The sequence below is a fragment of the Ahaetulla prasina genome, chromosome 2 (assembly GCF_028640845.1).
Source record: "Ahaetulla prasina isolate Xishuangbanna chromosome 2, ASM2864084v1, whole genome shotgun sequence".
Classification (NCBI taxonomy): Eukaryota; Metazoa; Chordata; class Lepidosauria; order Squamata; family Colubridae; genus Ahaetulla; species Ahaetulla prasina.
The window spans coordinates 18,824,617-18,838,635 of NC_080540.1; the positions used below are offsets into that span (position 1 = coordinate 18,824,617).

A 14,019-nucleotide genomic window follows, 5' to 3' on the forward strand; every position below is an offset into this window, starting at 1 on the left:
TTTGTTCTTCAAAGAAAAAAAAACATTTGCAATTTTCTTTAGTACAAACAATCACTAGAATATAGTTTATTTGCTTAATATTTTTATATCCTTTTAATATACAAACAATTCCTAGAGACAGGTACATTATACATTTAAAATAAGAAATCAACAAAAACTGTACAGATAATCCTCCACAGATAATCACTATTTATTTAGTGATCATTTAAAGTTACAGGGGGACTGAAGAAAGTAACTTATAACAGTCTTCACATTTATGACTGTTGCAGCATCCCATGGTCACATGATCAAAATTTGGGCACTTGGCAACATGCCTCTATGATAGTTGCAGCATCCTAGAGTCATGTGATCATCTTTCATGCCAGCTTCCAACAACAAAGTCAATGTGAGAAGCTGGACTTGCTTAACAACCATGTGATTCATTTAATAACTGCAGTGATTCACTTAACTGTGGCAAAAAAGTTTGTAAAGTCAAGCACAAATCATTGCCTTGCTTAGCAATGGAAATTGTGGGTCCAGATTGGATCATAAGACATGGATTATCTGTGTATCAACAACAAAAACGGCACGGTAAAAGTGATTGGTCCAAAGTCACCCCACATAGTCATGAAGACTACACTATGTACCTGGAGTCTCCAATCTTGGCAACTTTAAGCCTGGCGGACTTCAACTCCCAGAATTCCCCAGCGGCTTTGGAGACCCCTACTATATGCAATATAGTTCTTGTGCTAATACGCATAAGTCCGCCAGGCTTAAAGTTGCCAAGGTTGGAGACCCTTGCTATATGCAATATAGTTCTTGTGCTAAAACGCAATAAAAAAGACAAGAACTATAAGTGGTTAGTAAAAGACTACAGTACACCGTTGAAGAAATGCCCTTAGTTTATTGGCGAGTAAGAAGCTCCCATCCTTAAGTCCAAAGAAAACCTATATTTTTTCTTTACCAGGTGACTTTATTTACTGCCCTTCGACTATCTCTAAAACGGGGGTCTCCAACCTTGGCAACTTTAAGACTTGTGGACTTCAACTCCCAGAGTTCCTCAGCCAGATTTGCTGGCTGAGGGACTCTGGGAGTTGAAGTCCACAAGTCTTAGTTGCCTAGGTTGGAGACCCCTGCTATATGCAATATAGTTCTTGTGCTAATACGCAATAAAAAAGACAAGAACTATAAGTGGTTAGTAAAAGACTACAGTACACCGTTGAAGAAATGCCCTTAATTTATTGGCGAGTAAGAAGCTCCCATCCTTAAGTCCAAAGAAAACCTACATTTTTTCTTTACCAGGTGACTTTATTTACTGCCCTTCGACTATCTCTAAAACGGGGGTCTCCAACCTTGGCAACTTTAAGACTTGTGGACTTCAACTCCCAGAGTTCCTCAGCCAGATTTGCTGGCTGAGGAACTCTGGGAGTTGAAGTCCACAAGTCTTAGTTGCCAAGGTTGGAGCCCTTGCTCTAGTCTAAAACGACTTGTTTGCTCTCTATGATAGCAGGCCTTAAGGGCCTTTCTAGGAAGTGTCCCGATCTCTATCGCTCGACACTTATAGGGCGATACTATTCGCTCCTCCTCAGCGTGGTCGGTCTCGCGCAGGCGCAATAGAAAGGAGGCGTGCATGTGGGAAGCCTCTTTTTCCGGGCGTCGGAGGCGCAGGAGCCAAGTGGCGGCGGCGGGAGAAAACCGGAGGGCTGAGCCATGCCTAAAGGAGGAAAGCAACACCACGCCCAGGAGGAATGGATCGGGGACGGGGAGGAGAAGACATGCCCCGCGCAAGGAGCTGGAGGTGCGATTTTGGGGGGCTGGGGGTGGGATTCAACAAGGATAACCTGGAAGTGTTGGGAAGCAGAGCTCGGGAACTTCTCGGAATTTGGGGTGGAAGGGTTTGAAAATTTGGGGAAATAAAAAGTGGGGAGAATAATTGTCCTGCAATCCCTCTCCTTCCCCCCTCCCTGCTTTATAAATAATTTTGCAGCCATAATTTAAAAAAAAACAACACCGAAATAAGTAGCCTTCTTTCGAATAATTATACATTTATTCAGAAGTTAAGTAAGTTCCTCCGTAGGTCTTCCTAGAGAATGGAAATGTTAAAATGTCAGTAGCATTTCTAATATAGACAGAGGGTGAATGCCTAAGGAGAAACTTAAGTAAATCTAAGTATGAATGTATTTGATTGTCCTGACATTTTTCTTCTCTCCATATGTCTAAACCAGCTTTCTCTCTCTCTCTCTCTCTCTCTCTCTCTCTCTCTAGTTTGGTCCTCCTTTTCACTTACCTAATTCAGTTTTCTCTAGCATATGTCTTGGAATGTAAATGCCAATTGTCGAAACCATATTCACTGATCTGATGAGTTTTAGTCAAGGATGGGAAGGGATGATTTGAATGTAGGTATCTTAGACAAGGCATATGACTATTTTAAGAGTGCTCCTGATAAGTGAGATGATAGTATATATATTTTTACCAATCGCACATTTATACTGTTTCCAAGAAAGACACTGAAGGGGCTAAAAGTGAGTTGTATGTATTGTTATGTTGGAAATGCACCTGCAGTGACCGTAGCCTAAATAACAAACTGGGATAACTGCTTCGCAGAAAAGGCCAGTACACTTCTCATCGTTCCCATCACCCATCTCCTTCCACTTATGACTGTAACTTTGTTGCTTGTATCCTTATGATTTATATTGATATTGATTGTTTCCTGATTGCTTATTTGCACCCTATGACTATCATTAAGTGTTATAAGTGTTCTACCTTGATAAAGGTATCTTTTCCTTTATGTACACTGAGAGCATATGCACCAAGACAAACTCGTGTGCCCAATCACACTTGGCCAATAAAAAATTCTATTCTATTCTATTCTATTCTATTCTATTCTATTCTATTCTATTCTACACAGTATGTCCTTTAACCAGTGGAGCTTAATTAATGTATGTTACTTAATTGATACTTAATTAAACTTTCTTCTTTCCTAAGAAAAAAGAGTAAGGAGTCAAACATTATTTTGGCCAGGCTGATAAATATCCATAGTACTGTAAGTGAATAAATATTGCAGTCCACCTAACCCAGTGGTTCTCAACCTTTATAGTGCTGCGACCCCTTTAATACAATTCCCCATGATGTGGCAACCCCTTTAATACAACTCCCCACGATGTGGCGACCCCAACAGTAAAATTATTTTCATTTTGAATTTATCGCGCCTGAAGCTGTATTGGCTAGTGATCTGAACTGCTTGCGATTGCCTTGAGGACGGAGGCATTAAAGCGGAGACTCCTCCCCTATTAAGTTTATCGCGCCTGAAGCCAGATTAGGCTAGCGATTGGGAGTGATTGCAGCTGGCTTGAGAGGGAGACATCAGAGCAAAGATTTCTCTCTTTTTTAATTCATCGTGCCTGAAGCCGAATTCGGCTAGCGATTTGAAGAGCCTGCAGCTGGCTTGTGGAGTCAACCATTGGAGCGCGATTCTTCGACTTGCAAGTATACTTCCATATTTCCGATGGTCTTAGGCGACCCCTGGCAAATCGTCATTCGACCCCCAATGGGGTCCCGACCCACAGGTTGAGAACCGCTGACCTAACCAAAAAGTTATGTTTGTTCACAAATGTGGCTGTATAGTAACATTTTTGAGATTTTGTGTTACACTGTAGACAATCAGAGTGCTTCACATGCCCATTTTTTGTTGGTACGATTAATTCCAGTTGGAATTAATCCCAGTTGGATGGATTGTGATAGCAGTTTGTCGCATCCTTTGTTCATAGCAGTTGGAGAGATATTTGTCGATTTGTAGGATAATCTTTCATCAATTTGTGCTAAGATCTTCCATATGTTGTTTTTAACTCTTATCATTGTCATTCCTACTTGGGAGGGCTGCACAAGTCCATCCCAAATAGTATATATTTATAATGAGAGGATGAGAACTTCCAGAGGGTAGAATTGGTACACCAAACTTCCTACTTCCTACTAGCACAGGGGTCTCCAACCTTAGCAACTTTAAGACTTATGGACTTCAACTCCCAGAATTCCTCAGCCAGCTTTTCAGTTTTCTACTGAAGCCCCAAATACTTGAAATTCAGCATATGGCCATCCTAGCGTCCCTTAAATCTCCTTGGATTTGGTTCTATAGAGCCTAAATTTCCCTCTTTTGTCTCCTATTCTCTTCTTGCCAAAACCACATAGTTCCTTCTGATCCTAATTCTTGTGTAAGGTATCTTTCTCAATCTTTTCGCTGCTCTCTGTTTGCTTTATTGGGTTGCCTCCCATACTCTTTTGCTGTTAAATTTCTTCCATATGTACCCACAACTTCCTTAGAATCTCCCTTTTTACCTTTCTCTGTCTTTCCTTCATTTAATCATCTCTAATCCTGGAGCCCCTTTTTCTAGCCTAGTATACAAAGTTATTTCCTCATCCTTAGCACAAGATACAAGTTTCATCATCCGTAGTATGGCTGATAGGAGTTGTAGTCCAGTGCATTTGGGAGGTGCCGAATGAGGGAGGTTGCTATGATTGCTTCCTGTTGTGAAGAAAGGGACAGAGTCCTTGACAAGATCTGAAGTATCAACTCCATTGATTCAGCATTTTTAATGCAAACCAGAAACCTGTTTACTGAACAACTACCCAAATTCCTCACCACTGGCCATTATAGCTGTCATTGGACTGTCAGCAGCTTCTGGAGATTCAGCAGATTCCCTGGAGAGCCATGCCTGTTTTGCGTGGTCCAATGAAATCTCCTTTGTTAATTTCATCTTGAGCTCATATTGTAATGGCCTAATATTGCCCTGGAAATTTGTTAGAACATTCACAAATCTTCAGCTCAACACCCAGGCACTTGACTAGGAACAGAGCTGGCAATTATATTTATTTTCCAGCTGGGCTCCTGGGGATTTCACAGCTGTCATTGTCCTAATCTTTTTCCTAAGTCTGGGATGGGGGGGGGGGGAAAGTTTCAACGCTTCTGCATGCAGCTATTAAAAGATCCTGGAAGCAAATACATATAGATCGTCTGCTACTTGCAAACTTTCAAGTTACAAACTTTGGCTGATACAAACAAATCTGTCTGTAAAAAATCCTGGAAGATGGGAAATAGTTTATGGTGCACCTCATTTTCGTATGCTTGGCAGCACCAATGCAATCCTGAGAGGCTGAGCAAAGGCCATTTTGGACACTACCCTTTTCTGTCTGTTTACCAATCTTGTGTTTAGTTTTCATGGTTCAATTTGGACTGCTCTTCCTTTGGTGACTGTGATTTACAGGTAGTCCTCGACTTACAACGGTTCATTTAGTGACCGTTCAAAGTTGCAACAGCACTGGGAAAAGTGACTTACGACCATTTTTCACAGTTGTTGTTGTTGTTGTTGTTATTATTATTATTATTATTTATTAAATTTGTATACCGCCCTTCTCCCGAAGGACTCAGGGCAGTTCACAGCCAATAAAATCCGAAAATACATATGAAACAGGGTAAAAACAGTATAAAAAACTAATTCGATATATGGCCTAAAAATTTGAATACAATTAAAAACCCCGTTTAAAAAACCCCAATTAAAAACCCCAATTAAAACTACGTTTAAGCTAGCCCTGCACCCCGAAACAAAAGCGTCTTCAGCTCGCGGAGAAAGGTCCAGAGGTCGGGGAGTTGACGAAGCCCCGGAGGCAGCTCGTTCCATAGGGCAGGGGCCCCCACAGAGAAGGCCCTCCCCCTGGAGGTCGCCAGCCGACATTGCCGAAGGAGGCCCTCTCTGTGGGAGCGCACTGTGGGAGCGCACTGGTCGGTGGGAGGCTACTGGTGGCAGTAGGCGGTCCCATAGATAACCCGGTCCTATGTTATGACTCCCATGATCATGTGATCAAAATTCAGATGCTTGGCAAGCGGTTCATATTTTATGACTGTTGCTGTGTCCCAAAATCATGCGATTCCCTTTTGTGACCTTCTGACAAGCAAAGTCAATGGATAGGCCAGATTCACTTAACAACTGGGTTACTTACTTATCAACTGCAGCGTTCACTTAGCAACTGCGGTAAGAAAGGTCCTAAAATGGGGCAGAACTCACTTAACAAATGTCTCACTTAAACGACAGAAATTTTGGGCTGAATCGTGGTTGTAAATTGAGCACTATTTGTGAGGACCCAGATTGTTGGGGGCAATAAAGTTGACTTTGTATATAATATACAAATGGATGAAGACTATTGCTTAACACAGTGTAAGCCGCCCTGAGTCTTCAGAGAAGGGCGGGATATAAATTCAAATAAATAAATAAATAAATGCTTAGAATTAAGTGTAACAATGATAATGGGGAGGGGGGGTAGTGCTAAGAGCCATCAATCCATCAAGATGGAAACAAAGATGGAGAAACATGCCACATCAATTCCAGAGGATGGGCCTAAGCCATCACCCTCAGCTATTCTGACACACACTACAATTATGTAAATTGAGAAGCCTGCCCTAGATTAACCATCAAACAAACTAAGCATGGGGCTCAGGGCACCAAAGAAAGAGGGCATCACAGAGACTTGGAGAGCCATTTTGTTGTAGTGGTGATGAATATGGCAGCCTAGAAACTAGAACACTAGGCCTCCCTTAGGCCTTGAAAGCCAGCTGAATGACTTTGAACAGTCACTTTCTGTATATTGAACTCCTCTCACAATATTATGGTTGTGGGAGAAAATAGCAGGCAAGAGTACTAGACATGTTAGCCACCTTGAGTTATATATAAAAAGATGGGGTAAGAATTTAATACTATAGTAATAATTTAGGCACTTAGGTGACTTTGAAATGGGGGTCATGAACTACGGGTAGTCCTCAACTAACCATTCATTGACTGACCATTTGAAGTTAATAGCATCATTGAAAATAGCAACTTATGACCGGTTTTCACTTACAACCATTGGAGCATCTCCATGGTCACGTGTCCAAAATTCAGAAGCTTGTCAGTCGGCATGTAATTATGACAGTTGCAGTGTCCTCGGGCCATGTGGTCACATTTTGTAACCTGATAAGCAAAGTCAATGGGGAAGCCAGATTCACTTAACAGCCATGTTACTAACTTAAAAACAGCAGTGTTTTGCTTAACAACCGTGGCGAGACAGATTGTAAAACGGAGCAAAATTCACTTAACTGGCTTGCTTAGCCACTGAAATGTTGGACTCATTTTTATTTTCTAAATCAAAGACTACCTGTACTTGGTTTGGTGTTTTTTTTTAAAAAGTACTTAAATTTGGTTTGGACAGCAGTGTTTGTGAAAGTCCCTCTAATTTTATACATGTGACAGCGATTCTGGGAGGCACAGTCATTGTGGTTGATGTTACATCTCTGAGGTTCTGTGGTTCTTTTCAATTTTGATTCAAATAAAGATTTCAGCCTGCAGATCCCATCCAGTACTTTAATCTTTATATCACACTGGCTCATACGTTGCCAAGCATGAGAAATGGCTTTCAATTTGCCAGTACTCCCATCTTCCTGTTCTCACAGAGAAGTCTGTTTTTGGTTGGACCCAGAGCAGTGGTGAAATGTAAAATTTATTACTGTGGGCATGGCTTGGTGGTGGGGGTAATATGACTGGATGGGCGTGGACAATTTTATTTTTTTTACTTTTAAAAGCATTTTTTCTACAACCTTTTCGGCCGAAGAGGTTGTAAAAAAATGCTTTTCAAAGGCTCTTGACGATCCCAGCTGAGTTGCCTGATCGTCAGAGGCTTTTGTTTTGTTTTAAAAGCATTTTTTTTGCCTTTAAAAGAAAAAAAGCCTCTGACGATCAGGCAACTCAGCTGGGATCATCAGAGCCTTTGAAAAGCATATTTTTTATAACCTCTTTGGCAGGAGAGGTTGTAGAAAAAATGCTTTTAAAAGGTTCAAACGATCCCAGCTGAGCCGCATGATCATCCAAGGCTTTTTTTTTTTTTACTTTTAAAAGCATTTTTTTCGGCCAAAGAAAAAAATGCTTTTAAAAGTAAAAAAACAACAACACTGATGATTGTGTGGCTCAGCTGGGAATGTGGGGGGGAGCAGGGATTTTCGCTACCGGTTCTCCGATCCACTCGCCACCGTCGCTACCGGATCAGGCGATCCTGTCCGAACCAGGAGCATTTCACCCCTGACCCAGAGCCACATAGTGAAAATCTCGGAGCTTCTTCAGAACAATGGTACTTGTTAACTCTTGGTTTGATTATTTTTGTTTCTTTCAGACAAACTAGTAAAGAAGGGAAAGAAGGATAAAAAGACGAAAAAATCGGTAAGTTTTAGCCTTGTTGCTTAAAGGTTTTACCATAGCTTTTTTTAGTCAAGAGAAACTAGCATTTCTCAATAACAGTAGCACTTAGACTTATATACCGCTTCATAGATTTTCAATGTCCATGTGAGTTGCCATTTGCAAGTAGGCAGCAATATACATTTTCTAAATAAGATAAATAAATGATAGTGCTTTGCAGCCTTCTCGAAGTGGCTTACCGAGTCAGCATATTGCCACCAACAATCTGGGTCCTTGTTTTACCAGTCTTGGAAGGATAGAAGAGTGTGTGGTAGCCTTTAGGGGTTTCTGGAAGTAAAATTTGTGAAGCAGAATCAAGCCTGTCTTTAAAATGCTTCTCTCTATCCCTTAAGAAAAGTACCATTAGCACAGCTCTTTATATACGGGTCTGAGTGATCTGGTATATACTGAGTATATACTGAGTATATACTGAGAGCATATGCACCATGTCGTGTCCCACTCCTCCGCCGACGGCCGGGTCAGGGAAATCCGAATCAGGCGTGCCTCTGCAGCTCTGCCAAAGTCCCAGCAAAGTCCTCAGGGCAGGCAGGAGATCAGAAAGTGACTTCAGCAAGATATGTTTAGACTTTGCCTGACTCAGAGAATGCCAGAAAGCAGATCCTTTATATAGGCCATGGGGTGTGGCTCCATGACTCAGCACTTATCCAGGCCTGCCCCTCCCTTCCTTCTGTTGCCTCCGCCTATCAAGTCTTCTGACGCGAGAGTCACTCCAATCGGCAGCTGTTGGTAATTGACCTTCCTCAGGCTCACATGCTGTGGAGGAGGGGGAGGGGTCTAGTTGCTCCGTTTGCCTGGGCATGGAGCCAGAGCTGGGGGCTGGAGATATTTCCTCCTCTTCAGCCTGTCTGGGCATGGAGCCAGGGCTGGGGCCGGGAGGCATACTAGAACATTCCTCCGTGTTCGGAAGCAGATAAGCAGGCCCCGGCTGTGGTGAGATTGGGCGAGACACAACACACCAAGACAAATTCCTTGTGTGTCCAATCACACTTGGCCAATAAAAAAAATTCTATAAGTTGGGGGTAAAAGCTATTTTTTTTTTGCATGGTTTTATCCAGATTAAACTCTGAACTTTGATTCCTGTAATTTCAGTAAGACACAGAAAAGACATAGGGAAGGGACCTGAAACAAATTATTTTGCAATTGTTTGTTAAGAGCTGCCTAAGATCAGGTAGACATCAGCATGTGAGAAAGGAGGCCATCTACACCCTTTAAACAGGGGTCTCCAACACTGGCAACTTTAAGACTTGTGGACTTCAACTCCCAGAGTTCCTCAGCCAGCAAAGCAGGCTGAGGAATTCTGGGAGTTTAAGTGCACAAGTCTTAAAGTTGCCAAGGTTGAAGACCCCTGATTTAAATAATAAATCCCATAATTTTTTTGGTAGGTTAAGGAGCATGGCCCACACTGCTCCCTACAGTATTCCTTTTAAGTTCCTTTTCTAAGCCCAGAATGAGCATGGTCAAAATTCAGGTAATCCTCAACTTGCAACAGTGCATTTAGCGACTGTTCAAAGTTGAACAGTCACATTGAAAAAAGTGACTTATGACCATTGTCCACACTTAATGACAGTTGCAGCATCCCCATGGTCACATGATCAAATTTCTTGGCAACTTGACTCGAATTTATGACGGTTGCAGCATCCCAGGGTCGTGTGATCCCCTTTTGCGGCCTTCTGACAAGCAAAGTCAATGGGGACGGCAGATTCACTCAACGACCGTGTTACTCATTTTAACAACTGCAGTAATTCACTTAGCAACTGTGGCAAGAAAGGTCATAAAATGGGGCAACACTCATTTAACAACTGTCTCACTTAGTATAGAAATTTTGGGGCTCAATTGTGGTCGTAAGTCGACCTGTACATGATAGGGTTTTTTTGTAGGTGATGAAGCTAAAAAATAAAATCAGTGCCATAAATCTTGCAGAAATTTAATATGCACCCTTTTGTTACTTAAAAGCCTAATTCCGTTCCATCCCAAATTCTATATTGTCTATTTAGAGATTTTTTTAATAGGAACATAATGTCCCCATTTCTGTACTTTAACTTAGACACCAACCCCCAGCACCTAAACATTGTTCCATCCACCTTATAATCTCATGCTGTATATAATCTCCTGTAATTCCTGAAAGTTCCTGCGCCCGTCTTCTTACAGCTCCCAACGGCCAGAAAGTTAAACACCCTTGCAAGTAGGAGTGACTGGATTCAAAATACGTGTTGTTACCCAGGCCCAAGTACGTAGTAGGAAACTCAGTCAGTGTAAAAAAAACCAAACTTAATAGAACAGCTGAGAATTAATTCATTCACAATGTAGTTCAACTAAATTAAAGCAAATTCCTCCCAACAAAAATTCCTCAGTCCTATCACCAACCTTAGTCCAATTAGGCAAACTGCCAAACGCCTTTCTTGGCAAACGTTCAGAAGACGCCGATACAAAATAAATGCAAGAAGACAAAGCTATCAATGTTGTTTTCCAGCAAAGAGCCCAAACACCGTTGCTGGTCTTTTAAGCCTTATGGGAGGGGCCAATCATCTCTTGGCCCTACTCCCGAGTTGTCCTCTTTGCTTGAGCTGTTCTTGCCTTCTGGCAGCTCCTCTCATGTGTGCATAAGGAACAGGCTCATCCTGTTCCTCTGCCTCACCACTGTCAGTCCCCGGAGACTCTGGAGTCCGCACCTCACTCCCCGATGGGCCTGGCCCCACCTCAGCCTCCAACGCAGAGCCCTCATCCGGGCCTTCCCCAGCCTCTAGGACTGGCCCATGTTTTTCCTCAGCCTCATTGCTGTCTGACTCCAGCTTCGCAGGCTGCTGGTGGACCACAACAATACCTTACTGTGCTCTATGTTCAATCTTTCTGCCACTAATTCTCCCAAATTTCTTTCTCGTGCCCCAAGTTCTTCGAGGAACTGGCTGTAGAGGAGAAACACTCCAGCGAGAATCAAGCAGCAGAGAAAGAAAAGAAGGAGCCGCCACAGGCAAGTCATTTCCAAATGGTCTCGTTGGGTAGGTCCTTGTGGTCAAGACGTTACTCCATTGAGAGTAGCAGGTTGCCCATCCCTTGACCACCTATTTTTCTGTGGTGTTTGTGTGTGTGTGTCTTTTGCCTGCAGCAGCTGCAACAGCAAAAGAAGAGGCGAGATAAGAAAAAAGAGCAGAAGAAAAAACTGGCAGCGGAAGAGGATGAGGAGGAGAACCAGCTGGTCGAGAGGCTGAAGAAGCTGTCTGCCCAAGCCAGTGATGAAGATGAAGAAGGTGGGAGGCTGCAGTTTTCATTCTGCTTTTCGGACTCCTGTTAACCGGGGGTCGGCCCTGAGCGCTTGCGACACTCCTTGACCTGATGTTGACCTCCTATCATTTAAGTTTACAAATGGCTGAGGCTGAGGGACAGACTTCAAGGCTCCTGCCTGAGATCTCTCTCACAAGGTTTCAGGGATGAGGGATGCTTTCTTGCACAATTTCAGTCACGTTTTCCCAGAAGCAGATGCGTTCTTCAAGATCACCATCCTCTGCCAGTTGGGGTATGACTGGAATTGCAGTCCAAAGCAGGGGTCTCCAACCGTGGCAACTTTAAGACTTGTGGACTTCAACTCCCAGAGTTCCTCAGCCAGTTGCCAAGGTTGGAGACCCCTGATCCAAAGCACTTTGATTGGGGAAGGCTACAGCAAGGGTCCCTAACCTGTGGGCCACGGCCCAGTACCAAGCCGCGGCCTATTCACAAGTGGGCCACGTGAGGGTCTGGCGGGCGTGTGACACTTGTGCAAGCGTCATGGGGGCTTATGGCCCCACTCACGTGAGCGTCACGGGCTCGCATCCCCACTCAGGTGATCGTCGCGGGCACTCAAGGCCTTAGTCACGCAAGCTTGGATCCTCGGATCCGGGTGCTCGGATCCTCATATGCGCAAGCATCACGGGCACTCTCAGCCCCATTCGTGTGAGCAAAAGGTGCTCGTGCTTGCCCACTCATGCATGCGCTTACCCCTCCCACGAAACCATCCTCTCTTTCCCCCTCCAGCCACCAACCCGGAAAGGTTTGGGAACTCTGGGTTAGAGTAGGTCTTTCAGTTGGTGAGTTTGAACCTGCTTACGGTCTCTAGATCACAATCTGGTATGACTTTTTTTTTTTTGCTTCTCTTCCAGTGCCCATTCCTGTCGCCAAAACAGGCAAGAAAAATAAAGTAAGTCCCCAGATGCTTTCAAAGCACTTTGCTGGACAAGAATGAAAGGTGAAAATGGAATGAGAACAGAATTTGGACACAGTAAACCAATGCTTGCAAGCTTTAGCTCTCTCGCTCTCGCTCTCTATTGAGAAATGCAAAATACAGTATGGTGTGCTTCGAAGCTTATGCCCTCCAGTGAACATAGGGGTGCTGGAATGAGCTCCATCAGCAGCAGATATTTTACTGCTAAGACACACTTCAGTTTATATGGCCCTTAAAGCTGTTTTAAAAAAAACTGGGGAGAGGGTTAGGAATTATGAATACATAATCAGAATAAACATGACTGAACTTAAGCTGGGATGGGTATAATTAATTTAAGGAGATGGGCGTTAATATAATTTAAATAATCGAACATGCCTTCTAGATTTTGCTGAACTTCAACCCCAGCTGGCTGATGCTCAACCCCTCATTTAGATTAGTAGGTTTGCTTCCTATGCAACAGCGTAGATAATAATTTGGCAAGAAATTAATCATTTGAAAATTATTAAGTCATGTAATTCATTAAGATAATGATCTTATTGGAGGTTGAGAGCCATTTGATGATCGGGATTTCGTTACATCTTTAGGCAAAGAAAAGTGCTTCAGATCATATTCCTGACCTAACCCAATGCCTAGGCAGCCACTATGGGAGCCTTGTCAGACTATGTTCCTTGATGGTGTTTCATGGGTAACTAAGAGGAAAAAAAAGGGAGGAGGGGAATTCAACTAAATTTCTGTTGCTAGACCAGTGATGGCTTTTCTGGAATGAGTGGCCAAAGTGCACGCGTCCGAACCCCCAAAATGCGATGCGTGTGTGCCACCGTGCATGTGCCCCACCCCCGCACATGCATCCGCGGCCCCCCGCACATGACCCGCACATGCGCATGTGGTGCTCCACATGCACCCTGCCCCTCACATATGCACACGCGGGCCCCCACATGCCCCCCCACCCCTTGTCCATGCATGGCAGAGACCCGAAGACCAGCTGGCTGACGGGAGACGCTCGTGCATGCACGGTGGAGCTGAACTGGGGCGACGGCTCACGTGGCAACAGAGAGGGCGCTGTGTGTGCCACCTCTGGCACGCGTGCCCTAGGTTCACCCTCATGGTGCTAGACTATTGTGTCTTGATCAGAAGATCCCTGTAGTCTGAAAAAAAAATTGGAGTTAATTTACTCTGGTGCCTTGATGAGGAGATTCTGTTACCTGGTTCTTTTCTTGACATTCTCCTCCCTAGTTTTTTTTCTTTCTTTCTTTCTTTGTCACCTTCAGGGAGGAAATGTGTTTGCTGCGCTGAACCAGGAGCAGAGTGAAGAAGAGGAGGAGGACAACGATGATGAAGAAGAAAAAATATCAAAGCCCATCAAACTTGACAGGAATAAGAGCAACAAGGTGAGCTGCATTTGGGAATAATCTAACGGGAGTGATTTGACGGTTAATTTTCCAGATTCAGGGTGAGCAGCCTTATTTCATGTGGCCTTTAGCTGCATTTTTAAAATGTTGCAAGCAGTCCTGTCTGTCTCGCCCTGCTCTGTGGGGAAAGGGTCAGAAAAAGAAAATGGTTTGTGTCAAAAAACAATAA

At 43.5% G+C, this 14,019-nt stretch overlaps 1 protein-coding gene across 2 annotated transcripts in view; it reads left to right on the forward strand.

Annotated features, from left to right (window-relative positions):
* Positions 1-1,617: 1,617 nt before the first annotated feature.
* Positions 1,618-14,019, forward strand: part of ABCF1 (ATP binding cassette subfamily F member 1) — a 66,971-nt gene continuing 54,569 nt past the window's right edge. The window contains exons 1-6 of one of the 2 annotated variants that reach the window (XM_058168238.1): positions 1,618-1,777; positions 8,167-8,213; positions 11,137-11,217; positions 11,353-11,494; positions 12,380-12,417; positions 13,710-13,829. In XM_058168238.1, coding sequence (XP_058024221.1) covers positions 1,690-1,777; positions 8,167-8,213; positions 11,137-11,217; positions 11,353-11,494; positions 12,380-12,417; positions 13,710-13,829 — 516 coding nt within the window. In that variant the 5' untranslated portion in view covers positions 1,618-1,689. The remainder of the gene's footprint in view (positions 1,778-8,166; positions 8,214-11,136; positions 11,218-11,352; positions 11,495-12,379; positions 12,418-13,709; positions 13,830-14,019) is intronic. The other variant, XM_058168239.1, reaches the window with a different exon arrangement.